The following is a 22612-nucleotide window of genomic DNA, read 5'->3' as shown; positions in this document are numbered from 1 at the left end:
TGGGCAGCACGTTAAGCACTACTAGACCCCGATTATTACTGTCCGTTACCCTCGTAACTAATAACCAGACCTTTACATGCTCCGCGCTGGTAGACTCCGGGGCGGAACAGAATCTTATGGATGAGAGACTGGCTAAGAAATTAGCTGTGTCCCTCACGCCACTCGAGCCGCCCATCCCTGCGTCCACGTTGAATAATCAAGTGTTTGCTTATATCACCCACCAAACTGCACCCGTACAGTTAGTCACATCAGGGAATCACCAGGAGCAGCTTTCCTTTTTCACTTTTCCCGCTCCTGACACCCCGCTTATCTTAGGTTACCCCTGGCTACAGAAACATAACCCTCGCATCGATTGGGCCGGAAAGAGGATCGCGAGCTGGAGTGTGTTATGTCTGGCGAACTGTTTGGGGTCGGCCGTTCCCTCCGCCTCAACGAAACGAAATTCAACCCCGCCACCCGCACCGGACCTCTCTTCCGTGCCCCCCGAATATCACGATCTTCGGCAGGTGTTCAGTAAGGACGAGGCGCTCTCACTACCTCCTCACCGTCCTTATGACTGTGCCATTGATTTACTCCCGGGAGCTTCGCTGCCCTCTAGCAGACTGTATAACCTGTCTCGCCCCGAAAGAGAAACCATGGAGAATTACATCCAAGAGTCGCTAGCGGCAGGACGAATCAGGCCGTCGTCCTCCCCTGTCGCTGCGGGTTTTTTCTTTGTGGGAAAGAAGGACGGAACGCTTCGCCCCTGCATCGATTACCGGGGTCTTAACGACATCACCATCAAGAATAAATATCCCCTCCCACTAATTAATTCTATTTTTGACTCACTCCAGGAAGCCACAGTCTTCACCAAGCTGGATCTGCGGAACGCCTATCACCTGGTTCGAATACGTGAGGGTGATGAGTGGAAGACCGCCTTCAACACCCCACTGGGGCATTTCGAATATCTGGTGATGCCGTTTGGACTAACCAACGCCCCGGCGGTTTTTCAAGCTCTAGTCAACGACGTGTTACGGGACTTCCTAAATGTGTTTGTTTTCGTATACCTAGATGACATTCTGATCTTTTCCAAAACACCCGAAGAACATCACATCCATGTGAGAAGCGTACTACAACGGCTGCTCGAAAACAGGTTGTACGTCAAGGCGGAAAAATGTGAGTTCCACGTTTCATCCATCTCCTTCTTGGGCTACATTCTAGCAGGTGGGCAGGTGAAGACCGACCCGGTGAAAGTCAAGGCAGTGTTGGAATGGCCGGTTCCGGAGTCACGGAAGAAGCTTCAGAGCTTCCTGGGGTTTGCGAACTTTTACCGCCGCTTCATCCGGAACTACAGCCAGGTGGCAGCGCCGCTCACCCAGCTCACCTCACCCAAAGTGCCCTTCACCTGGTCCCCTGAAGCCCACGCAGCCTTCGCTAAGTTAAAACGGTTATTCACTTCCACACCCATCCTAACCCACCCAGACGCTGCTAAGCAGTTTGTTGTAGAAGTTGACGCGTCTGATGCGGGAGTGGGAGCGGTTCTCTCCCAGCGGTCTGGGCCTCTGAATAAGCTCCGGCCATGCGCCTTCTTCTCACGCCGACTCACCCCCGCAGAGAAGAATTATGACATCGGCGACAGGGAACTGCTAGCCGTTAAACTCGCTTTAGAGGAATGGCGCCACTGGCTGGAGGGGGCCGCTCAGCCCTTCCTCATCTGGACAGACCATAAGAACCTCCTGTACCTGAGAACCGCCAAGAGGTTGAATCCACGCCAAGCTCGCTGGTCCCTATTCTTCGCCCGCTTCAACTTCACGCTCTCCTATCGTCCAGGATCGCGGAACACCAAGCCCGATGCGCTCTCCCGTCAGTACTCCTCCGACAGCGAAGCGACTCCCCCCGCCACCATCCTACCCGCCACCTGCGTGGTGGGCGCCCTCACCTGGGAAATAGAGGAGACCATTCGCCGAGCTCTCCCGGGAGACCCCGATCCAGGGACCGGACCACCCGGACGGCGCTTCGTTCCTGCTGCCGCCCGTGGAGCTGTCATCCACTGGATCCACACAGCACGATTCACGTGCCACCCAGGCGTGAACAGAACGACGCACCTCCTCAAGAAACATTTTTGGTGGAAAACGCTAATAAGGGACGTGAGGGACTATGTGTCTGCCTGTGCCGTCTGCGCCCGTAATAAGTCATCCACCCAGCGCCCCGCAGGCCAGCTCCACCCGCTCACTACACCCCACCGGCCCTGGTCTCACATCTCCCTCGACTTTGTTACCGGTCTCCCTGCCTCGTCCGGAAAGCGTGTCATTCTCACCGTTGTAGATCGGTTTTCCAAGGCCGCTCACTTCATCCCGCTAGCCAAGCTGCCCTCAGCCGCTGAGACTGCCCAGTCGTTGGTTGCTAATGTGTTCAGGCTCCACGGAATCCCCTTGGAAATTGTCTCCGATCGAGGTCCCCAGTTCACCTCACAGGTGTGGAAGACCTTCTGTTCCGCTCTCGGCGCCAAAGTTAACCTAAGCTCCGGCTTCCACCCGCAATCCAACGGACAGACTGAACGTCTCAATCAAGAACTGGAGACTATGCTACGGTGCGTGGCCAGTCAAAACCCCTCCTCTTGGGTTACCTACCTGCCCTGGGTGGAGTACGCCCACAACACTCTAACCTCGTCCTCCACCGGTCTATCACCTTTCGAGGCGTCTCTCGGATATCAGCCTCCGCTCTTCCCTGAAGAGGACTTGACTCTCTCCGTCCCGTCGGCTCCACACCACCTTCGGCGCTGCCAACGTGTATGGCGCAGCGTTCGCAGCACCCTCCTGCGTGCGAAGGAACGACATGCGCACTACGCCGATCGTCGCCGCGCCCCAGCCCCTGACTACCAGCCGGGACAGAAGGTTTGGTTGGCTGCTGGGAACATCCCACTCCGGGGCACGTCCCGCAAACTGGCTCCCCGTTTCATCGGGCCATACGAGGTGGGCCGAGTCATCAACCCGGTGGCGGTCAGGCTTCGGCTTCCAGCCTCCCGGCGTGTGCACCCCACGTTCCATGTGTCTCAGCTTAAACCAGTCCGCCTCAGCCCCCTGTGCCCTCCTTCCGCGCCCCCTCCTCCCGCCCGGCTCGTCGGCGGCCATCCGGCCTATGCGGTCCGGCGTATCCTGGATGCGCGCCGGCGCGGGCGCGGCTGGCAGTATCTCGTGGATTGGGAGGGGTACGGCCCCGAGGACCGCCTCTGGGTCCCGCGCTCCTTCGTTCTGGACCCTCGCCTCATCTCTGCTTTCCATGCTTCTCTCCGCAGGCGGGGTCCCGGCCTGTCGCCTGGGGGCGACTCTTGAGGGGGGGGTACTGTCATGGTCCGCGGCCTGGCGTCTGAGGTGCTGATGGGATGCCCACTCCCGTGGGCGTGGCCGCTGACTCCACACCTGCATCCCATCCCAGGCGATCACCAGGTGGACCATTTAATCCTGCCCAGCCTGCTGCTCCACGCCAGTCCGTAATCGTCCTTCAGCGGTAACGCACACCTACGGGAAAGTCCTTAGGCAATCCTATCCGTGTGAACTAGTACTAACTCTGCCTTGTATACCCAGATCACTGCTCGGCGTGTTTTGAGTCACCAGCCTGTCCACCTGCCTGTCCAGAATTTGGATCACGATCAACCCCAGCCGCCTCGCCCTTTCTGGAGCTTCTCCCCACGGACCCTCACCCCTCCCTCCGGTTCCCTTGGCCCCGCTATCATCGTAAGACGCGTACACTACCTCCCCTCGTATGCTGCCGGTTTACCCGCACCCCAATAATCCTTTTTTCTTTTTCTGTTTCAGCCTCCCACGGTCCCGCTCTCGGCGTTTCCTGCGCGATTCTTCTCCCGGTCCCTCGGTTTCTCTGGTTCCGTGCGTTTTCTCCCTTCTACTCTCCCGGGACACTCTCAGTTATAATAAAGTTTATTTTTTCTCTCGTACCGCTGTGTGTGTGTTCTGCTCCTGGGTCCAGCTTGTGTGTTGAACTTCGGTTCTTGACAGGTTTAGTGTCTGGAAGAGTCCTGTCTCAGTCAATTATAGATGATGTGATGATGTGAGAGGGCGGGTGTGTGTGTTTAGGGCACGGATGGCTTGGGGATAGAAGCTCCTCTTGAGTCTCTCTGTCCTTGCCCGGAAGATGCGGAACCTTCTACCAGATTACAGAAGTTGGAACAGTTTGTTGCCAGGATGGGACGGGTCCTTCAGTATCTGCGCTGCTCTAGTCCGGCATCTCCTGGTGTAGGTGTCCTGAAGCGGGGGGAGAGCAATCCTGCAGCAGCGTTCTGCTGTACGGATCACTCTCTGGAGAGCTTTTTGGTCCTTCACACAGCTGTTCCCAAACCACGATGTCATGTTCTGTGTGAGGATGCTCTCCACAGCGCCTGTATAGAAAATCCTGAGGATCTTTGGAGAGACCCTGAACTTCCTCAGTTGTCGTAGGTGATACAGGCGCTGCCTAGCCTTTTTGGTCTGGACCTGAATGTGGGCAGCCCATGTCAGGTCTGAGGAGATGTGGACACCAAGATACTTGAAGGACTGCACCCTCTCCACTGGAGCTCCATTGATGATAATGGGCTTGTAGTCTCTGTGCTGACCCCTTCTGAAGTCCACCACCAGCTCCTTGGTCTTGCTGACGTTCAGCTGGAGGTGGTTGTCCTGGCACCACGATGCCAGATTCTTCACTTCATCCATGTAGGCCGCCTCATCGTTGTTGGAGATGGCACCCAACACCACTGTGTCGTCAGCAAACTTCACAATGGTGTTGGAGCCATGGGTGGCCACACAGTCTGAAGTGTAGAGGGAGTAGAGCAGTGGCGAGAGGACACATCCCTGAGGTGCTCCTGTGTTGATGGTGATGCTGTTGGAGAAGCACCTGCCCACCCTCACCACCTGAGTTCTGCCAGTGAGGAAGTCCAACACCCATGCACACAGACGGCTAGTCAGGACGCCAGGTCAGGGAGGAGATATCATCACCCCCACCCGAGATTGGCTACATAGCCCCAAGTGCGATAGGAGAAGGATCGTTGAGTGCGAGAGGAACTGACCTGAAAAATAGGATCATGGCCAAGCTTGACGCGGACCACACACACACACACACACACACACACACACACACACACACACACACATATATATATGATCTACAATACGGCAGCAGTGATCAGTGAGATGCTTGGCTACAAGTTGAACAGCCACAAGGGGCAGTACCCTCCATGGAGAAGGAGGCTAGAGGGCAAGATCAAAGTAGCACGGATATATCTGTATATGTATATATGTAAATATATATATATATGTATATATATATATTTACATATATATGTATATATATATGTAAATATATATATATACATATATATGTAAATATATATAGGCGCTCGTGTATAGCGCCTAAATACGTTTATGTATATATATGTTTTCTATATTTTAAATGAAGCTTTTATTGAGTGTTTTTTTGTAAATCCCTTTTCCATTTGAACTATTTATGAATGGATTAATAGCTCATTTAGAAACATTTATACTTCCTAATTTTTGCTGACAATCCAGTGTTTAAATAATAAATTGCTTCATTAGTGTATAAATAAGTATTAGACATCAAAACTTAATTTATGAATGAATATAAAGTGAATAATTGTTTCACAATTAATAATTCATTCTTAAAATACTTTATGTTAATGTGCGTGACTCTCCATATGTACCGCGCACGTCATGCATCAACGTACTTTGTGTGTAACTGGGACACACCAGCCGCTTTAACAAAAGCCCATTATGTTATACAGTGGGCCTGATAATGGCCTGAGGTAACTCTGAGGTAATGTTAGATACTGATAACATTACGTAGGTCAAAAACTTACATCATCACGAGCACTGCTCCATGTGATCCAGTGATCACTGATCCTGATCCTGATCCTGATTCTGATCCTGATCCTGATCCTGATCCTGATGGGCTCAGTGAGCACTGTGGTATTTAAGGCTGCCCTGGATTATTATAGCTAATGCAGGGATGTTGTGTATTTCATCTGACAATCTAATCTACACAAATGTAGCCAGTGATCATTAATCATGTAATTCAGATTAAAGTCAGCATGAACACATTTGCTCATTTCTTGCAGGCAGATGCATCTCTTCTGCTCTGTGGCTGCCATTGCTGTAAATGTATGAATTATAACATGAATAAAACTTTCTAAAAAAAGAAAATCCAAGCCAAGTCATCTACATAACATTTTGCAGTTGTTCGTTTGTCCCAGATCTAAAAGCACACGCAGCGATGATGTGTTTCTTACAGACTAAAGACTTTCAACATCACAGACAAAGAATAATAGTGACTTTTATTTCTTTTTATGTTTCATGTGTGTCATGGTCCCCGTGCCTGCTCGGCTGGCCCTGTGTGGCTACATGTTATGTTTTGTCTTTTCTCTCTCTCCTCTCTCTCTGCTCGCTGCCTGGGCGGAGCTCATTGTGAGCTCCCGGCCTCCACCACCTGTAGGCAATCACCTGTGGCTCCTCACCTTGTTTGCTCCCGCTACTTAAGGCAGTGACTGAGAGCACCTCGCCGCTGGACTATTGAATAACGCTCGTCAGTGCTACTTTAGCCTCAGCCAGTTTTGAGCTCTGTCCGATGAAAGTTCCGTGCTAACCCTTGTTCTCTGTATGCAGATTTCTCGTGTTTGGTTTGGAGACTCTGGACGCTTTTCCCGACCCCGCTCTGCACCCCTGGGAACCCTGGCCCCCTTCTCCTTCACCTGTATATAGTGCACCTGGAGTGTGTAAATAAACCTGTTTTTCTGGGATTTCAGTCTGCGCCGAGTCCTCCCTGCTCCTCCGTGACAGAATAGTCAAGCCAACCATGGACTCAGCGGACTCTGCTTCCTCGGCCCCAGCCCCGATCACCTTGGAGGAGCTACTACACCGGCATGAGCAGATGTTAGTCCGGCTCAGTGGAGAGGTGGCCGCCTTGGCTCTGGCCGTCGCCCAACGAACACCACTAGAGGCGAGCCCCCCCGAGGCAAGCCCCCCGGAGCGCCCAGCCTCTGCCTCATCTCCTCAGGTAACATCAGGCTTTGCTGCAAGCGCTGCTGCACCACCTCTCTCCTCTGTGTCTTTGGATAAGCTGTTGCCCACACCTGAGGCATTCACGGGGGAGCTGGGGAAGTGCGCGGGGTTTTTGATGCAGTGCGCTATGCATTTTCGCCAATTGCCACATGTCTTTTCTAGCGATGAGGTCAAGATCGCCTATTTCGTTCAGCTGTTACGTGACCGTGCTTTGACCTGGGCGCAGGCTCAACTTCAAGCAAACCCTGTAATTACGTATGCTGACTTCCTTTCCAAGTTTAAGGCTGTGTTTGATAAGGGCTCCAGCACAGAAGCCGCCGGTCACCGCTTACACAACCTTAAACAAGGTAAGCGCAGCATGACTGATTATTCTGTCGATTTTTGGACCCTGGCAGCGCAAACAAAGTGGGGGCAGGAGGCATTAAGGACCACGTTACTAAACAACATCAATGACGACCTAAAGGACGAATTAATGATGCGTGGACTCCCTCAATCTCTGGAGGATGTTATGTCGCTGTGTATTCAGGTGGATGATCGGCTGCGTGCGCGCCGGAGCGTGCGGAGGCACGCACCGCGGGAGCCGCGGGCAACAAGAGACCCTTCCCCCGAGTCACGAGGAGCCCGTGAGTACAGCAGGGGCGAGGAAGGAGAGCAGCCGATGCAGATAGGACGCTCCCGCCTTTCACCCGCGGAACGTCAGCGTCGGTTCTCCGCTGGTGAGTGCCTGTATTGCGGCCGTAAGGGTCACTTTATCTCCACCTGCCCGGCTCTGGCAAAAGAGCGCGCCCACCAGTAATGGAGAGGGTACTGGTGGGCGACCTGTCTGGTAAACACTCCCATCCACGTTTAACATTGCCCGCAAAGCTCATGATACAGACAGCTGTTCACCCTCTTTCTGCATTAATAGACTCTGGTGCTGAGCAGAGCTTCATTGATATCTCACTAGCCACAAAGCTGAACGTTGCTACCACAGCTTTGCCTAATCCGCTCCGTGTGTCTGCCTTATCAGGCCAACGTTTGCCAGACATCACTCATATTACTGAACCCTTGTCTCTCACACTCTCCGGTAACCATACTGAAAGGATTAGCTTCTTCGTGTTCAAGACACCGTTTGCACCACTTGTGTTAGGTTACCCCTGGTTGGTGCAACATAACCCCCAGATAGACTGGAAGAAAGAGCGTGTTACGGGGTGGAGTGTGGAATGCCACATGAACTGTCTTAAAACTGCCACCCCCCCGGTCACTCGGCTAACCACAGTTGAGCCCACAGAGGAGTGCGATTTGTCCGCTGTTCCCTTTGTCTATCACGACCTGGCAGCAGTATTCAGCAAGGACAAAGCAAAAATGCTCCCCCCCCACAGGCCCTACGACTGTGCCATTGACCTCCTCCCGGGGGCGCCGCTTCCCTCTGGCCGCTTGTATAGTCTCACCCAACCTGAGAGAGAGACAATGGAGAAATACATCACCGACTCGCTGGCCGCGGGCATTATGCGGTCCTCTTCTTCTCCTGTAGGTGCGGGGGGTTTTTTTGTCAGCAAGAAAGACAAAACCCTCCGGCCGTGTATAGACTATCGTGGCCTCAACAGAATCACGATCAAAAACAAATACCCGCTGCCCCTTCTCTCCTCTGCCTTTGAACTACTTCAAGGGGCTACAGTCTTCACCAAACTCGATCTGAGAAACGCTTACCACCTAGTGAGGATTCGAAAGGGAGACGAGTGGAAGACGGCATTCAATACACATCTTGGTCATTTTGAGTATTTGGTAATGCCCTTCGGTCTGACGAACGCCCCTGCTGTTTTCCAAGCGCTAGTCAATGATGTCCTCAGGGATTTTATTAACCGCTGTGCTTTTGTCTACCTTGATGACATTCTTGTTTTTTCAAAGATTGTGAAGGAGCACGAAGTCCATGTGAGACAGATTCTCCAGCGCCTGTTGGAGAACAGACTCTTTGTGAAGGCGGAGAAATGTGACTTCCACGTAGACTCAGTGGCGTTCTTGGGGTACATCATCGCTCAAGGTAATCTGAAGCCTGACCCGGCAAAGGTCCAAACAGTCCTAGACTGGCCCAAGCCCCCAAATCGCCTGCAGCTCCAGCGTTTTTTGGGCTTTGCCAATTTCTACAGGCGCTTCATTAAAGATTATAGTAAGATCGCATTGCCTCTCACAAGACTTACTTCCCCGAAGGTGTCGTTTCAGTGGGACCCGCCAGCCCAGGAGGCGTTCGCCTGCCTAAAGGAAAGGTTTGCCACCGCTCCTATCCTTCAACAGCCTGACCTCAACCAACAGTTCGTGGTGGAGGTGGATGCGTCGGAGACGGGGGTTGGGGCAGTCCTGTCTCAGCGCTTTAAAGGTAAACTCCACCCGTGTGCCTTCTTCTCTCGCCGCCTCACACCAGCGGAGCAGAATTACGACATCGGGGACCGAGAGCTGCTGGCTGTGAAACTCTCACTAGAGGAATGGAGGCACTGGCTAGAGGGCGCTGAGCATCCCTTTATTGTATGGACAGACCACAAAAACCTGGAGTACATCCGGTCAGCGAAGCGTCTCAACTCCCGGCAGGCCAGGTGGGCTCTGTTTTTCTCACGGTTTGACTTTTCTCTCACCTACAGGCCCGGGTCACGAAACGTAAAACCTGACGCCCTTTCCCGGCTGTTCACCGTTACGGAGAAAGACCCTGACCCTGAGCCCATCCTCCCCTCCTCCTGCGTGTTCGGAGCAGTCACTTGGGCGATTGAATCCCAAATCCTCGAGGCGCAAGTCACCGAACCCGACCCAGGGACGGGCCCACCAGGGCGGCTTTATGTTCCCACGTCCGTCAGGTCACGTGTTCTCCAGTGGGGTCACACCGCCCGCTTTTCCTGCCACCCTGGACTTCATCGCACGATCTCCTTCTTGCAACGTTACTTCTGGTGGCCCTCCCTGATAAAAGACACTAGAGACTATGTGACCGCCTGTCCCACGTGCGCTCAAACAAGCGTCCCAACCAACCGCCGTCCGGGTTGCTCCAGCCTCTCCCCACTCCTGGCCGGCCCTGGTCCCACATCGCCCTGGACTTCGTCACGGGGCTGCCGTCCTCTTCAGGTAACACAGTAATACTAACCATTGTGGACCGTTTTTCTAAGGCTGCACATTTTGTTGCCCTCATAAAGCTCCCGACCGCACTGGAGACTGCTCAACTGCTCACGGCACATGTGTTTAGGCTGCACGGCATCCCTGACGACATCGTGTCCGACAGAGGCCCTCAGTTCACCTCGCGGGTTTGGAAAGAGTTCTGCACGACCCTGGGCGCAAAGGTTAGTCTTTCATCTGGTTTTCACCCTCAGACCAACGGACAGACGGAGCGTGCCAACCAGGAGCTGGAAGCTGCCCTTCGCTGTGTTGTCTCCCACAATCAAGGCACCTGGAGCGACCAGTTACCGTGGATTGAGTACGCTCATAACAGCCTCACGTCGTCCGCCACGGGAATGTCGCCGTTCGAGGCTTCTCTGGGGTACCAACCGCCGCTGTTTCCTGCTCTTGAAGGCGAGCATGCGGTCCCCTCTCTGCAACACCACCTCCGAAGGTGCCGTCGGGCCTGGCGTACTACCAGAGCGGCCCTGCTCCGAACTAAGGAGCGAAACAAGGCCCTCGCTGATCGCCGTCGGACCCCTGCCCCTGCATACGCCGCGGGTCAGAAGGTATGGCTGTCCACTCGCTTTGTGCCTATTCGCGCTGAGTCTAAGAAACTGGCGCCCACCTTCCTTGGGCCTTTTGAAATTGACTCTGTTGTCAACCCGGTGTCAGTTCGCCTGAAGCTGCCGCGCAATATGCGCATACACAACGTCTTCCACGTCTCTCAGGTCAAGCCCGTGCTCTCCAGCCCGTTGTGCCCCCCTCTTAGGGCCCCTCCGCCCGCCCAGCTTGTGGATGGTCAGGAGGTGTACGCCATCACTCGTATTATGGACTCTCGGCGCCGGGGACGGGGTTTCCAGTACCTGGTGGATTGGGAGGGCTACGGGCCGGAGGAACGGTCCTGGGTGCCCCGGTCGGCTGTCCTGGCCAAGGAGTTGATCCGGGACTTCCATCGTCGGTGTTCGGGTAAGCCTGGTGGGTCGCCGGGAGGCTCCCGTTGAGGGGGGAGTACTGTCATGGTCCCCGTGCCTGCTCGGCTGGCCCTGTGTGGCTACATGTTATGTTTTGTCTTTTCTCTCTCTCCTCTCTCTGCTCGCTGCCTGGGCGGAGCTCATTGTGAGCTCCCGGCCTCCACCACCTGTAGGCAATCACCTGTGGCTCCTCACCTTGTTTGCTCCCGCTACTTAAGGCAGTGACTGAGAGCACCTCGCCGCTGGACTATTGAATAACGCTCGTCAGTGCTACTTTAGCCTCAGCCAGTTTTGAGCTCTGTCCGATGAAAGTTCCGTGCTAACCCTTGTTCTCTGTATGCAGATTTCTCGTGTTTGGTTTGGAGACTCTGGACGCTTTTCCCGACCCCGCTCTGCACCCCTGGGAACCCTGGCCCCCTTCTCCTTCACCTGTATATAGTGCACCTGGAGTGTGTAAATAAACCTGTTTTTCTGGGATTTCAGTCTGCGCCGAGTCCTCCCTGCTCCTCCGTGACAATGTGAGTCATTGTAGCAGTTAGTTTATTATCTTTGAATCACGCCATCTAGTCGGGAACGGATCACATTACCTGGGTGGGGAGTGGAAACAACAGCTTTCTGTCTGCTGTAAAACAGCTCTCTCTATTGTGCTTCACAACTGTACAAAAAAAGAGCTTTTTTCATCAAGTTGGCACCACTTTAAGAGAACCCAGGGGAGTCATGAGGCTGGAAGAAACCAGGACAGAGTGAATGTGGTGTAACAGATTTAATGCTGGAAAAAAAACCTTATTTGAAACATCACTGGGGTTGTGACGACAGCAGCCACTGTCCCAGTACAGTCCAGCACACAATAATTTTGGGCAATAGGACACAGATATATAGATTCCTTATCAGGCAGGATGTTGCTTTAATAAGAACTTTAACAATATTTCCAGGTGCTGAAGAGTATAAGGGCACCACAGAGAGCGATGTGAAGTCTGAAAACTACAAACTAAAACAGTGTGTGAAACTGTGAGCTTTCCAGACCTTTTTAGTCCTCCTGCAGGCCAGATTACTACTCCGAGGCTACATTAGGCCCTGCTACTGGTAACGGTGGGCTGTTAGCAGAAGAGAGGGCCTCCTCCGCAGTGATGTCAGAGACATGATACAGTCATACAGAATATCATCACTTCAACTAAACATGGTTCTACAATCTACTGAATCGTGGGGTGTTCTTGGTTTTTCACAGACCCCTGTGAAAACATTTACGTGGCTTACATTTTAAGTCAGTGTGGAAGTACCAAAACATGTGGTTCCTCTAATGAGACTTCAGGCTAATTTTAAAAGGCAGTGCATCTCCATACACTCCCATGTTACATGTTAAAATTCACAAGTAAGGTTGCCTTATTGGGGACACATGGTACACACTGTTTGCAATAATTAAAAACAGAAGCTTTTCATCCACTGTTGATTGACTTGTTTTTTAATGCAGGTTAAATTTCTTCAGCCGTTGGACAGGGGACGCATTACAGGGCTGTTTGTCTGCTATCTCTTCAACAGAAGCAGAGAAAGCCAAAGAACTTTAAATGAGCTCCTCGGTTTTTCATGGCGGATTAGGAGGATGAATGAAAAGCATGTATCTGTTGGCTGCAGGCCACATGTTTGCAGCATTACTGTACATATCTTTGGCGCAGCTGGACAGTGTGCTTTTATTTGTCACAGTTTGTGACTAAATACAGCCAAATATTATGAACACACTACATTTGTTCCAAGCTGTGGTTAAATGTGTCACACAGCAGGGTGCACAGGCTCTGGAAAGAGCAAGAATAAAAGTTTAGGAAAGGGCAGTTATAAATAAGCATTTATAAATGATGAGCCGTCACGCTGATTTGTTTTTCTTTGGTCTGTTTCCACTTTGGGCTTAATAAGCATGTTGCACTTGGCTCCAGCCCAAGCAGCATCAGCCAGCAGAGGGTCTCCATCAACCTTTAAAGCCACAGTCCTGCAGGAGTCCAGTGCAGGAGCTGTTTAATGGCTCCTGCACTGGAGGGTTAAAAACAAAACATGAAGACAACTGCTTGTAGAAGTTATGTGACACACCCTGTAATACACTGCAGAAATATTCTGCTTCAAATTCTGACTTATTTTATAAATGAATATCTACCAAACAGTATATTAACAATATAATAATAACAATGATCCAGATAGACTGTGTGGAAGAGGCTTCCCCTCGTCAGGAACACAAGTTGTCCTTGTGTCTGCAGCACTATGGGGGGTTTAAGCCTTTTAACTCTTAAAAAAGTAATCGTTGTACCCAATCACTGCAGCTCACAGGCGGAGCCAGTGAAGGGTAAAAGGCTGTACACGGTGTGGACGTTGTGTCAGGCCACATCTCTTACTGAGTCCAGACATTTTCAGTCTCATTGCCACAGGTATCAACTCCAGCTTGTAGCCATGCAGCCGTTGCCAACATGTTTCAAAGAATGTGTTTTTGAATTCTGGCATGGTCCTGTAAGACGGTGCCACCAGTTTGTGAAATTTAGATGTTTCACAGTCGTTTAGGAGCAGCTTAGCCAAGAAGTGACTGATCATATAAAATTATAGAGTTTTGTTGCAGAGGTGTATAGTGCATACAAGTTGCCAACGCTCTGCTGACTCACTAACTGCAGATTTCCAAACACAAAAAGTGTGTGCCTCGAACATCATAGCAGGGTTTCCATTGCCAAACAACTCCTGTAGGTGTAATGTGTAGTTATCTACACAGTGTACTTGGGTGGTGATGCTAATAGAGCAAAAACAAGAGTGAATATTGGGTTTAAAGTAATCATCTGCATTGAAATATGATTCCAGATGATTGATGGTGTTGTTGTGATTCTGCTGGAAATAATGAACATCTTCACTATCATTCTCATTGTCATTGTATATTACAGTTTGTGTTTGTGTGTTTATAGACTTTTTTTTTTTTACTGATTTAAGTGCTCATTTTCAATTCCCATGAATATTCCCAGAAATATATAAAAACAACAACAAAAGAGCTCTGAGTCAATGGTAACTGCACAGTATGTCGTGCCTGTTATAAGCTGTGGTTACTTAGAAATGGCAGTGTGTGCTACCAACTTTATTCTGGCAACAGTTCGTCTTTTAATCGTCTTCTTTGTTACACGAAGTTAAAACACCTTTAACACACCTGACACTAATGTGAGTCTAAGTTGTATTCTGTTTACATTATACATGCTTCCCTTAGGCAGCATCATTAGAAGACATAGCATAAATTTTCACTGCTATGCAGATGACACCCAGCTCTATCTATCTATGAAGCCAGATAACACACACCAATTAGTTAAACTGCAGGAATGTCTTAAAGACATAAAGACCTGGATGGCCGCTAACTTTCTGCTTCTTAATTCAGATCAAACTGAGGTTATTGTACTCGGCCCCGAAAATCTTAGAAATATGGTATCTAACCAGATTCTTACTCTGGATGGCATTACCTTGGCCTCCAGTAACACTGTGAGGAACCTTGGAGTCATTTTTGACCAGGACATGTCCTTCAATGCACATATTAAACAAATATTCAAAGGAGCTTGCAAAGAAAAGCGTCTGGACTTCTTTAAGTTACTTGAAGACGTTTCACCTCTCATCCGAGAAGTTTCTTCAGTTCTAAGGTCAAATGGTGGAGAGTTCCAGATATAAACCTAGTGGGAGTATCCCCCCACAGAAGGACAAAAGGACCCCCTGATGATCCTCTAATCGCCTGAGCCAACGTGTCGAACTCGGCGTGGGTCCCAATCAGTCAGAGTTTCGGGTGAGTTTATTGTGAAACCTGGCCCCACCTTATCATGCGAATTCCTGAGGTCAGATGGCCCAGGATGTGAGTGGGCGTTAAGGCGTCTGGGAAGGGATCTCAAAACTGGATTATAGATGGCAGAGAGTTGGTGTCGTAAACCCCCGCCTCTGTTCAAAGATGGTCGCTCACAGTGGACATAGATGGCTTCTTTCACTCCTCTTTCAAACCATCTGTCCTCTCTGTCCAAAATGTGAACATTGGCATCCTTGAAAGGGAGAGAGCAGATTTCTCCTGTATTGGCTTCCCTTCATTGGCTCCCTGTTAAATCCAGAATTCAAAATCCTGCTCCTCACATACAAGGTCTTAAATAATCAGGCCCCATCTTATCTTAATGACCTTGTAGTACCATATCACCCTATTAGAGCACTTCGCTCTCGCTCTGCAGGCCTACTTGTTGTTCCTAGAGTATTTAAAAGTAGAATGGGAGGCAGAGCCTTCAGTTTTCAGGCCCCTCTTCTGTGGAACCAGCTTCCAGTTTGGATTCAGGAGACAGACACTATCTCTACTTTCAAGATTAGGCTTCAAACTTTCCTTTTTGCTAAAGCATATAGTTAGGGCTGGACCAGGTGACCCTGAATCCTCCCTTAATTATGCTGCAATAGACGTAGGCTGCCGGGGATTCCCATGATGCATTGAGTTTTTCCTTTCCAGTCACCTTTCTCCCTCACTATGTATTAATATACCTCTCTGCATTGAATCATATCTGTTATTAACCTCTGTCTCTCTTCCACAGCATGTCTTTATCCTGTCTCTACTTCTCTCACCCCAACCGGTCGCAGCAGATGGCCCCGCCCCTCCCTGAGCCTGGTTCTGCTGGAGGTTTCTTCCTGTTAAAAGGGAGTTTTTCCTTCCCACTGTCACCAAAGTGCTTGCTCATATAGGGGGTCATATGATTGTTGGGTTTTTCTCTGTATCTATTATTATAGGATATACTGTACAATATAAAGCGCCTTGGGGCGACTGTTGTTGTGATTTGACGCTATATAAATAAAACTGAATTGAATTGAAGTTTCTACATAAACAAATAAACCAGCGTGTCAGTACATTATACTTTTAAGGCTTTTCCCAAGTTTGAAACCTCCTACACTCTAAAAAATATTTTGTTGCCTCAACTTAAAAAAGTAAGGTAACAATTTCCACTCAGCTTTTTAAGTTACAAATTTTGCATATTATTAAGTAAATTCAGCAAGTAATTTTTAGGTTTGGCTAACTCAACTTGTTTAACAAACCAACATGATTTACCTTGACCTCCACAAGCATAATTAAGTTTATTCAACCTAATATTAATTTAAAATTTCTGGTAAAATTAAGTTGAGAAATTACATTAGTTGAGTTACACCAACGAACTTTTTTACATATATCCTACTCACAATTATCCATGCCAATTAGTTTAGGTTTCTATAGCTTTTCTAAAATCATACAAAGCCATTTCACTTATTCCAATTGATTATTTTATTACAAAACATTTTCAAAGTAATACACTTCTGTGTCAATACAACATAAATGAAACATTACAGCAGCCCTTTAATTATAAATGACTAAGAAAAAAAAAAAGTACTTCATGTACATTAACTTAAATTGGTATCAACTTGTTCAACTTGTCGCAGAATCAAGGAAATGACAAAAGATTTTAATGTTCAACAACGGAACAATCCAAAGCTAAGATTATATGTATTACAAACTTTTCTCAAAACTACACTCATCTAGGACTGCATACAAAAACGTAAGAGGCACATCGGAATACTACAGTCCAATTCACATTCGTTTCATGACAGAAGTTTGCACTTAACAGACATTACCCGTGGACTGGTTTAAGCCCATCAAGTTCCAGAAATACCTCTAGAGTGTTCTTTACTTGTTTTGGTAGCTCAGATTGAGAGTGTATATAAGCCCCATCATTAAGGCACACGCTCTGGGCACATCAAGGTCTTCCAGGACTGCTGTTCCTTCAATCACAATTTTAGCGACAGCTTTGAGAGACACTGCTGCACGTCTGGTGACTACAATCTTTACCACTTCTTCTGGGAACTGTTGTTCACCATCCTGGCAAGTAGGTAGTTTAAATGGAAACATGTCAGCATTTTATGTGCCATTTAAAAATAAAACACAAAAGAATGCGAGATTCACCTACCAGCTGTTCTCTGAAGAGATCCTCTTCCTTCTCTTTCAGATACACCTTCAGGCAACGGATTGCGACCTCTCTCTTCATTTCCACTGAACTCTGGAGAATAAAAAAAGCAAAACAAAACTTAAACTTACAGTTTATTAGGTGAAAAGTCAAAACTATTACATTTATGTGACTTGCATTGTGCCAAATATTGATTTTAAATATGTTTTTAAAAGAAATAAAGTTTTAATCTTTGTAACTTCAATTTAAACTGTTACACACTGGCCTGCTTTAAATGCCCACTTTGCTAGCAATAGGATAAAGTGAGTAAAAGTAAATGTAACCTAAATTTCATCAACAGCACAATTGCGCTTTTGATGAATAGGACCTGAATCAGAGGATGACATGAACTATAACTGTAACTGTAACAACTAATTCATCAATACACCTGCGAGGTACATTACATATACTTTCCAGTTTCAGTAGTAGGTGGGCTAAATGTTTCTCAATTAAATTAGGCAATTCACCAATTTCTTCATCCTCTTCATTTGCTACATCTTCACACAATGGATTTTCATTATGTTCCTCAAGAGGATCATCTCCTGCATTCAAACGACTGACACACCTCTGTATCAGCTCAGGCTTGAAGTCATCCAATGAGTGAGGAGTGTGTTTTCGGTTCCTATGGGAAGCATATGTTCAAATGAGCAGTTACAATCCCAGTACAGGCAAGGCATAAACAGTCCACCATGGCTATATTCTTTTAAACTAGTTAAATACCACTGTGGACATGCCACAATCCCACACTTTACATTATGCTTACAATTACAGAAAGCAAATGCAAGTCGTATGCACGCGCGCACGCGCACACACACACACACAATATTGTTTTTTGGGGTTTTTTTGCTAGGTCAACCAACTTTAACCTCAGGCAGAATTCCCAGTCGAGCTTAGAACATCAACACAATTGATAGAAATACTTTTAGTCAGGGATAAATTCACCACATTTTACTCTGTCAGTAATTAGTTACCTCACCCGAGACCATCATGTGGAAACACGAATTTACTCTGACACCATGATAAAAATGCAGGCAGCTACTGACCGGTTAATTTGAACATATACGGGTTCAAATTGAACATGCTCTGCTGTCGGCATGGTCTATCAGCTAACCAAATGTACCCTGACAAGTGACATGTTTTAATTGTATCTGTACTCTTTTATTTGTGAGGAACGTTTGCTAGCTAAAAGAAACGGCTAGCTAAACTTAAAAAAACAACAACAACTCTACTCTGCTAAATTACGATTAAAACCATCAAATTTCAGTTTTTTTTAAATATGACATTTTAAAGTGTACAAATATAACTTGTAATTCATCTATTTAGAATTCAGTACTTACTTAACTCACCGAACACAGTCGAGGGCAAACACACCTCTTCTCCCACGAAGCCACAAGAATCCAGAAACTGTTGCGCACGATACGAACATATGCTACGGGGTTGCCCTCGTCTGTCTGAATGGTCTCAATTCAAACAGGAAGGATGTTGAAACTCATTTTTACATGTTACACAAACTTAATATTTTCTGTTGTTGATTGATGACAAAAGTATTTTATTCAATATACTCAAACATTTAAGTTAAGGAGCTGTTTTTTAATTTTTGTGTTGCACTGACTTCTAACATTGATTATTCAACTCACTGAAACGTGTACATGTAGACAACTTACTTTTTTTTTAGCAGAAAAATGCTTTTTTGGTAAGTTCTACCGACAAACACAACGAATATTTTTTAGAGTGTATTTACGTATGCATTCTCCACTGGCCCGAAAGGCCTCTGAAACCAGAATAAATGTGTATCGTTACTGGACACACTCCAGCTACATTGAAGAGCTTGAATTTGCACAGTGCTGTCCTTCCAGCTGAGCAAACTTCCTGTGTAGTGTAATGGCTGCAGTGCCAATAAAAACGAATCCAAACAAGCTTTATACAACATGTTCTCATCTCCAATATAAAAACACACAGTAACCTGAATGACAAAGGGCGAGCGACACGGACCAAGAAATAACAAAAAAAAACAAATTATATGTTGACGTGTTTATTGAAGATGAAACATTTACATTAAACACAACATATTCAGTACTGTCAGCAGTACAAAATCCATGCTTATCCTCAGGCGACAACTGTTTAACAACAGCTATGACTATAAATGAAAGGGTTGGTTTATGGGAGCTGTGCTGAAGGATGTGTTTGGCATAGCAGAGGTGACAAATTAAAGGAGAGCCCTGGGCGGTTTAGATGCACTTGAGGAGGTAGGAGTTGCAGTTGGCTCCTCTTCCACAGTCGCAGAGCTTCCCGATGCGAGGCCCGTACTTCATGGCACACCGGTTCCTCAACCCGCACTGAGGGGAGCAGGAAGACACAGACTTGTTACTCTGAGCGAGTTTACTTATTTATCTTTGAATGTGGAAACAGCTGCAAAAAGAACTATGAGCTTTCACATCTGTCAGGGAGGATATTTATTTTTTATTCTGTTATTTGCGCACAAAAACTTCATTACTTTGCGAACAGTTATTCAATTTATTTAACAGAAAGAAGAAGATGAATCATTCTTCAGCGCTGTAATTAAATGCCATCCATTACCTCCAGCTGGGCCTGTAGGAAACAGGCTGACTTATTTTGTGTGAGGAGACAGGAGGATTGAAAGCTGTTTGCAGCTTTCCAGTTTCCCTCTCTCAGCTAATTGGAGTTGGGCAGCAGCCTTGATTAGTCTGTAATTGCACTGAATGAAAGAGTGTTGTTGGCATTCCCTTGTTATCTTTTAATTACTGGCAGGTATATTTTCCATACGCTTTAATTAAGCAGCAGTGGAGTGATGTACGCAGTACATATTAATGACTCGTCTTACAAGCCGAGACTAAATGACGTCCTTAGAGCCACGGTGCATTAATGTTAAAACCGGGGGGGGGGGGGGGGGGGGAGTGACGTTACCAGTGGGATGCTTCCTCTTTTCTCAGGGGAGGAGACTTGATTATGGTTTCTGCCCAGGAGCACGTCCAGTGCCTCTAGCTGCTCAGCACAGAACAACAGAGAAAGTTTGATTTAAATAACATTCATCCACTTTTTGATACTTTTGCACATTTATTCGTGCTCAAACTTTTTAATGAAGCCAGAAGATACACAATAAAAACAAAAGTGTCAAACTAACTGTGATAGAGTGTTAACGCTACACTATGAGCTGTGTTACCCTTTCAGTCAGTTTCACTCAGGTTAGAGTTAAATGTTAAACGTGTTAGCATTTGTAACACTGCACTGTCAGCGTTATTCATGTTAATAACACAATTATGTTACAGAGTTACTACTAAGACTACAGTGAGATAATTTTTTGATACTGTAACTTTATTCCAGCAAACTAAAACATGTCCAGGTTCATTTGAATCATATGAATCATGAATTTATGAGTTTATATGTTCGCAGTTGGAAAAAAAATTAGACACATGACAAAGGATACAAATGCAATTAAATAGAAAGAACGCAATTTACTAAATTTCAACTGAACTCTCTGAAAAGCTGTTCAGCTTTTATAATAAAGCTTTTGTTTATTATGCTTATCATGCCATATGCTAAATGGCAAAACGTTCATAACTAACCACAGCAACAACTTATGATGATAAACAGGCAAAACAGACAAAAGTGACCATTATAATCACCTCTCAGTTTGACGTTATTTACAGCGTGACTATTAATATAACGAGCCGTTGTGCAGTACATGTGTTGATAATTTAATGTAACTTTTTTTTTCTTTCTATTAAAAAAATACTTCATCATTATTCACGGATCAAAGAAAAACATGGTTCTAATTATTGACAACGTGAGCCATCATTTTGGCCACCAGAAACCACCGAGGGTCAAGTAAATCACACTTAAGTTTCACGAAAAAAAAAACAAAAAAAAAAACTGTGACGTGCAGCTGCATCCCCACTGAAACCCAAAGACATACAGCAGACAGAAAAGCAGCTGATGTGACAGTTAACAGTTGCTGTCATAGGAAATCCGGGAATATTGCATAAGTCTGCAAACTTTTACTTCTGTTTATTCTGATTGTGTTTAAGCAGCGTGGAAGTGAGAGAATCGCATGCAAATGAAATGCGCTTTATTTGGATCCTACGTGTTTATGTTGATTTGAGTATTTGTGCCTCACAAACAGTTTATACCTCACATGTAGTTTACAGCATCCGTCCAGAATTCTGAGTTTGTACTCAAAACGATATTTTCTTTTCTTAGTTATTTGGCGTCTCTCAGCTTTATCATTAAACTGCTCCCTCCCTCACTGTGGCCTTCCTCCATAAACTCACAGCTCTGCAGATACTCACCAGGTCTCTGTCTACAGCTGCTTCTTGTTTCTTCTCTCCAAAGTCTTCTGCGGAGACTTCCCGTGATGCCTGGCCGTGGCACAGGACGGACAGCAGGCCGACGAGCAGCAGCCCGCGGAGCATCCCGGAGCTATCCATGGTGCTGGTGGCGGTGAAGCGGGAGGGCGGAGGTCCCAGTGGGAGGCAGCAGATTAGAGGCTGAGGAGCACAGTGTCGCAGCAGGTCTACAGGTGACTCTCCCTCCACCCTCCGGACCATGTCCCCTCTTATACCGGTTCACACAGCCCCGCCCGGGAGGCCGCTGCGAGACTACCATACCGGAAAATACTGAAGGGGAGGGGGGGCAGAAGCACGAGAAGCCCACTCTCCTCCCTCTTTTGGTTAGACCACGAGGAACTCACACATCATGTGTAAACACACACACACGTTTAAATGTCTAGAAACCTCATCCCTCCAGCATCATCCCTGATTACCTGCTTACTTCATTTCCTGTGTGATAAAGGAAGGAGGGATTTTCATTCTGAACGTCTTTGCCCATCAAAATAACTTTTACTGTTGTAGCACCGCCATGTATCACAACGAAGTTATCATTTAGTCACATCAAATTACATCCTGAATAAAATATTCATATTTTAAATATTTATTTTCATATGAATTGTGTTGTAGGGCAGGTACTTATATATAAATATATATTTTAGATTACATCAGAAAACATCACACACAGTTGAGAGAATTACCTTCAACACCACTGTGTGTAAAACTGCCACTTCTGCATTCTTACTTCAAGTCTAACAAACACAAGTAAGAAATTCTTCCTCGGTAAGAAGAGCAGAAGCGTTTTCATGGAGCTGTGGCCTGAAACGGCCCTGGATCAAACTGTTATGGCTGGATTATTTCTCCTTAACTCTTTAGGCAGAGGTGAGCAGTGTTACAGTTTATATCCCTGCTTCCACCCTGCAGAGGCCCTCAGTCTCCTCCCAGTCACCTGTCTGACACACCCACTCCACCTTATCCCAGTTTCTCTACCTGCACCTCACTCATCATTCCTTTGTTTCCTGTAAACTCACCTCTCACCCTTTCAAACATGTTTAGTCGCCTGTCTACCAACCTGACTGCCACCCAGCAAGATCATCTTTTAAATAATAATTTGCGGAGTGCATCAGAGCAGTGACAGTACAAGAAGCAATACA

At 47.3% G+C, this 22612-nt stretch overlaps 1 protein-coding gene and 2 long non-coding RNA genes across 5 annotated transcripts; 1 reads left to right on the top strand and 2 right to left on the bottom strand.

Moving 5' to 3' along the window:
• The first annotated feature begins 3358 nt into the window (after window positions 1–3358).
• LOC146583761 (uncharacterized) lies at window positions 3359–3952 on the top strand. Its single transcript, XR_014893221.1, has 3 exons — window positions 3359–3486; window positions 3564–3713; window positions 3795–3952. It is a non-coding gene; the product is annotated as an uncharacterized LOC146583761 (long non-coding RNA).
• Window positions 3953–16342: 12390 nt separating this feature from the next.
• On the bottom strand, window positions 16343–18522 carry LOC146583760 (uncharacterized). 2 transcript variants are annotated; one of them, XR_014893219.1, is made up of 4 exons: window positions 18453–18522; window positions 17681–17737; window positions 17080–17169; window positions 16343–16991 (listed from the first exon to the last, which is right to left on the bottom strand). It is a non-coding gene; the product is annotated as an uncharacterized LOC146583760 (long non-coding RNA). The 2 variants fall into 2 exon arrangements; XR_014893216.1 differs by having other exon boundaries at window positions 18462–18517.
• Window positions 18523–18979: 457 nt separating this feature from the next.
• cartl (cocaine- and amphetamine-regulated transcript-like) lies at window positions 18980–21690 on the bottom strand. 2 transcript variants are annotated; one of them, XM_085281235.1, is made up of 3 exons: window positions 21423–21690; window positions 20041–20118; window positions 18980–19451 (listed from the first exon to the last, which is right to left on the bottom strand). In XM_085281235.1, the coding sequence occupies exons 1-3, from the start codon at window positions 21678–21680 to the stop codon at window positions 19344–19346; spliced, it is 444 nt and encodes a 147-aa protein (XP_085137361.1). In that variant the 5' UTR covers window positions 21681–21690; the 3' UTR covers window positions 18980–19343. The 2 variants fall into 2 exon arrangements, with proteins under 2 accessions (XP_085137361.1, XP_085137367.1); XM_085281241.1 differs by lacking the exon at window positions 20041–20118.
• Between the last annotated feature and the right edge of the window lie 922 nt (window positions 21691–22612).

Source organism: Mchenga conophoros, linkage group LG1 (genome assembly GCF_057382185.1).
Source record: "Mchenga conophoros isolate Kocher_MC1m ecotype Shallow Benthic linkage group LG1, M_conophoros_male_GT1.1, whole genome shotgun sequence".
Classification (NCBI taxonomy): Eukaryota; Metazoa; Chordata; class Actinopteri; order Cichliformes; family Cichlidae; genus Mchenga; species Mchenga conophoros.
The sequence above is the reverse complement of the archived record's forward strand: the minus strand, read 5'-3'. Positions and strand labels throughout refer to the sequence as shown.

Coding starts and splice junctions, on each gene's coding strand:
- cartl (XM_085281235.1), bottom strand. CDS start 21,680: ATGGTCCGGAGGGTGGAGGGAGAGTCACCTGTAGACCTGCTGCGACAC. Junction 20,119..21,422: donor CAGCTGTAGACAGAGACCTG/GTGAGTATCTGC, acceptor TGTGCTGAGCAG/CTAGAGGCACTGGACGTGCT. Junction 19,452..20,040: donor AAAGAGGAAGCATCCCACTG/GTAACGTCACTC, acceptor TGCTCCCCTCAG/TGCGGGTTGAGGAACCGGTG.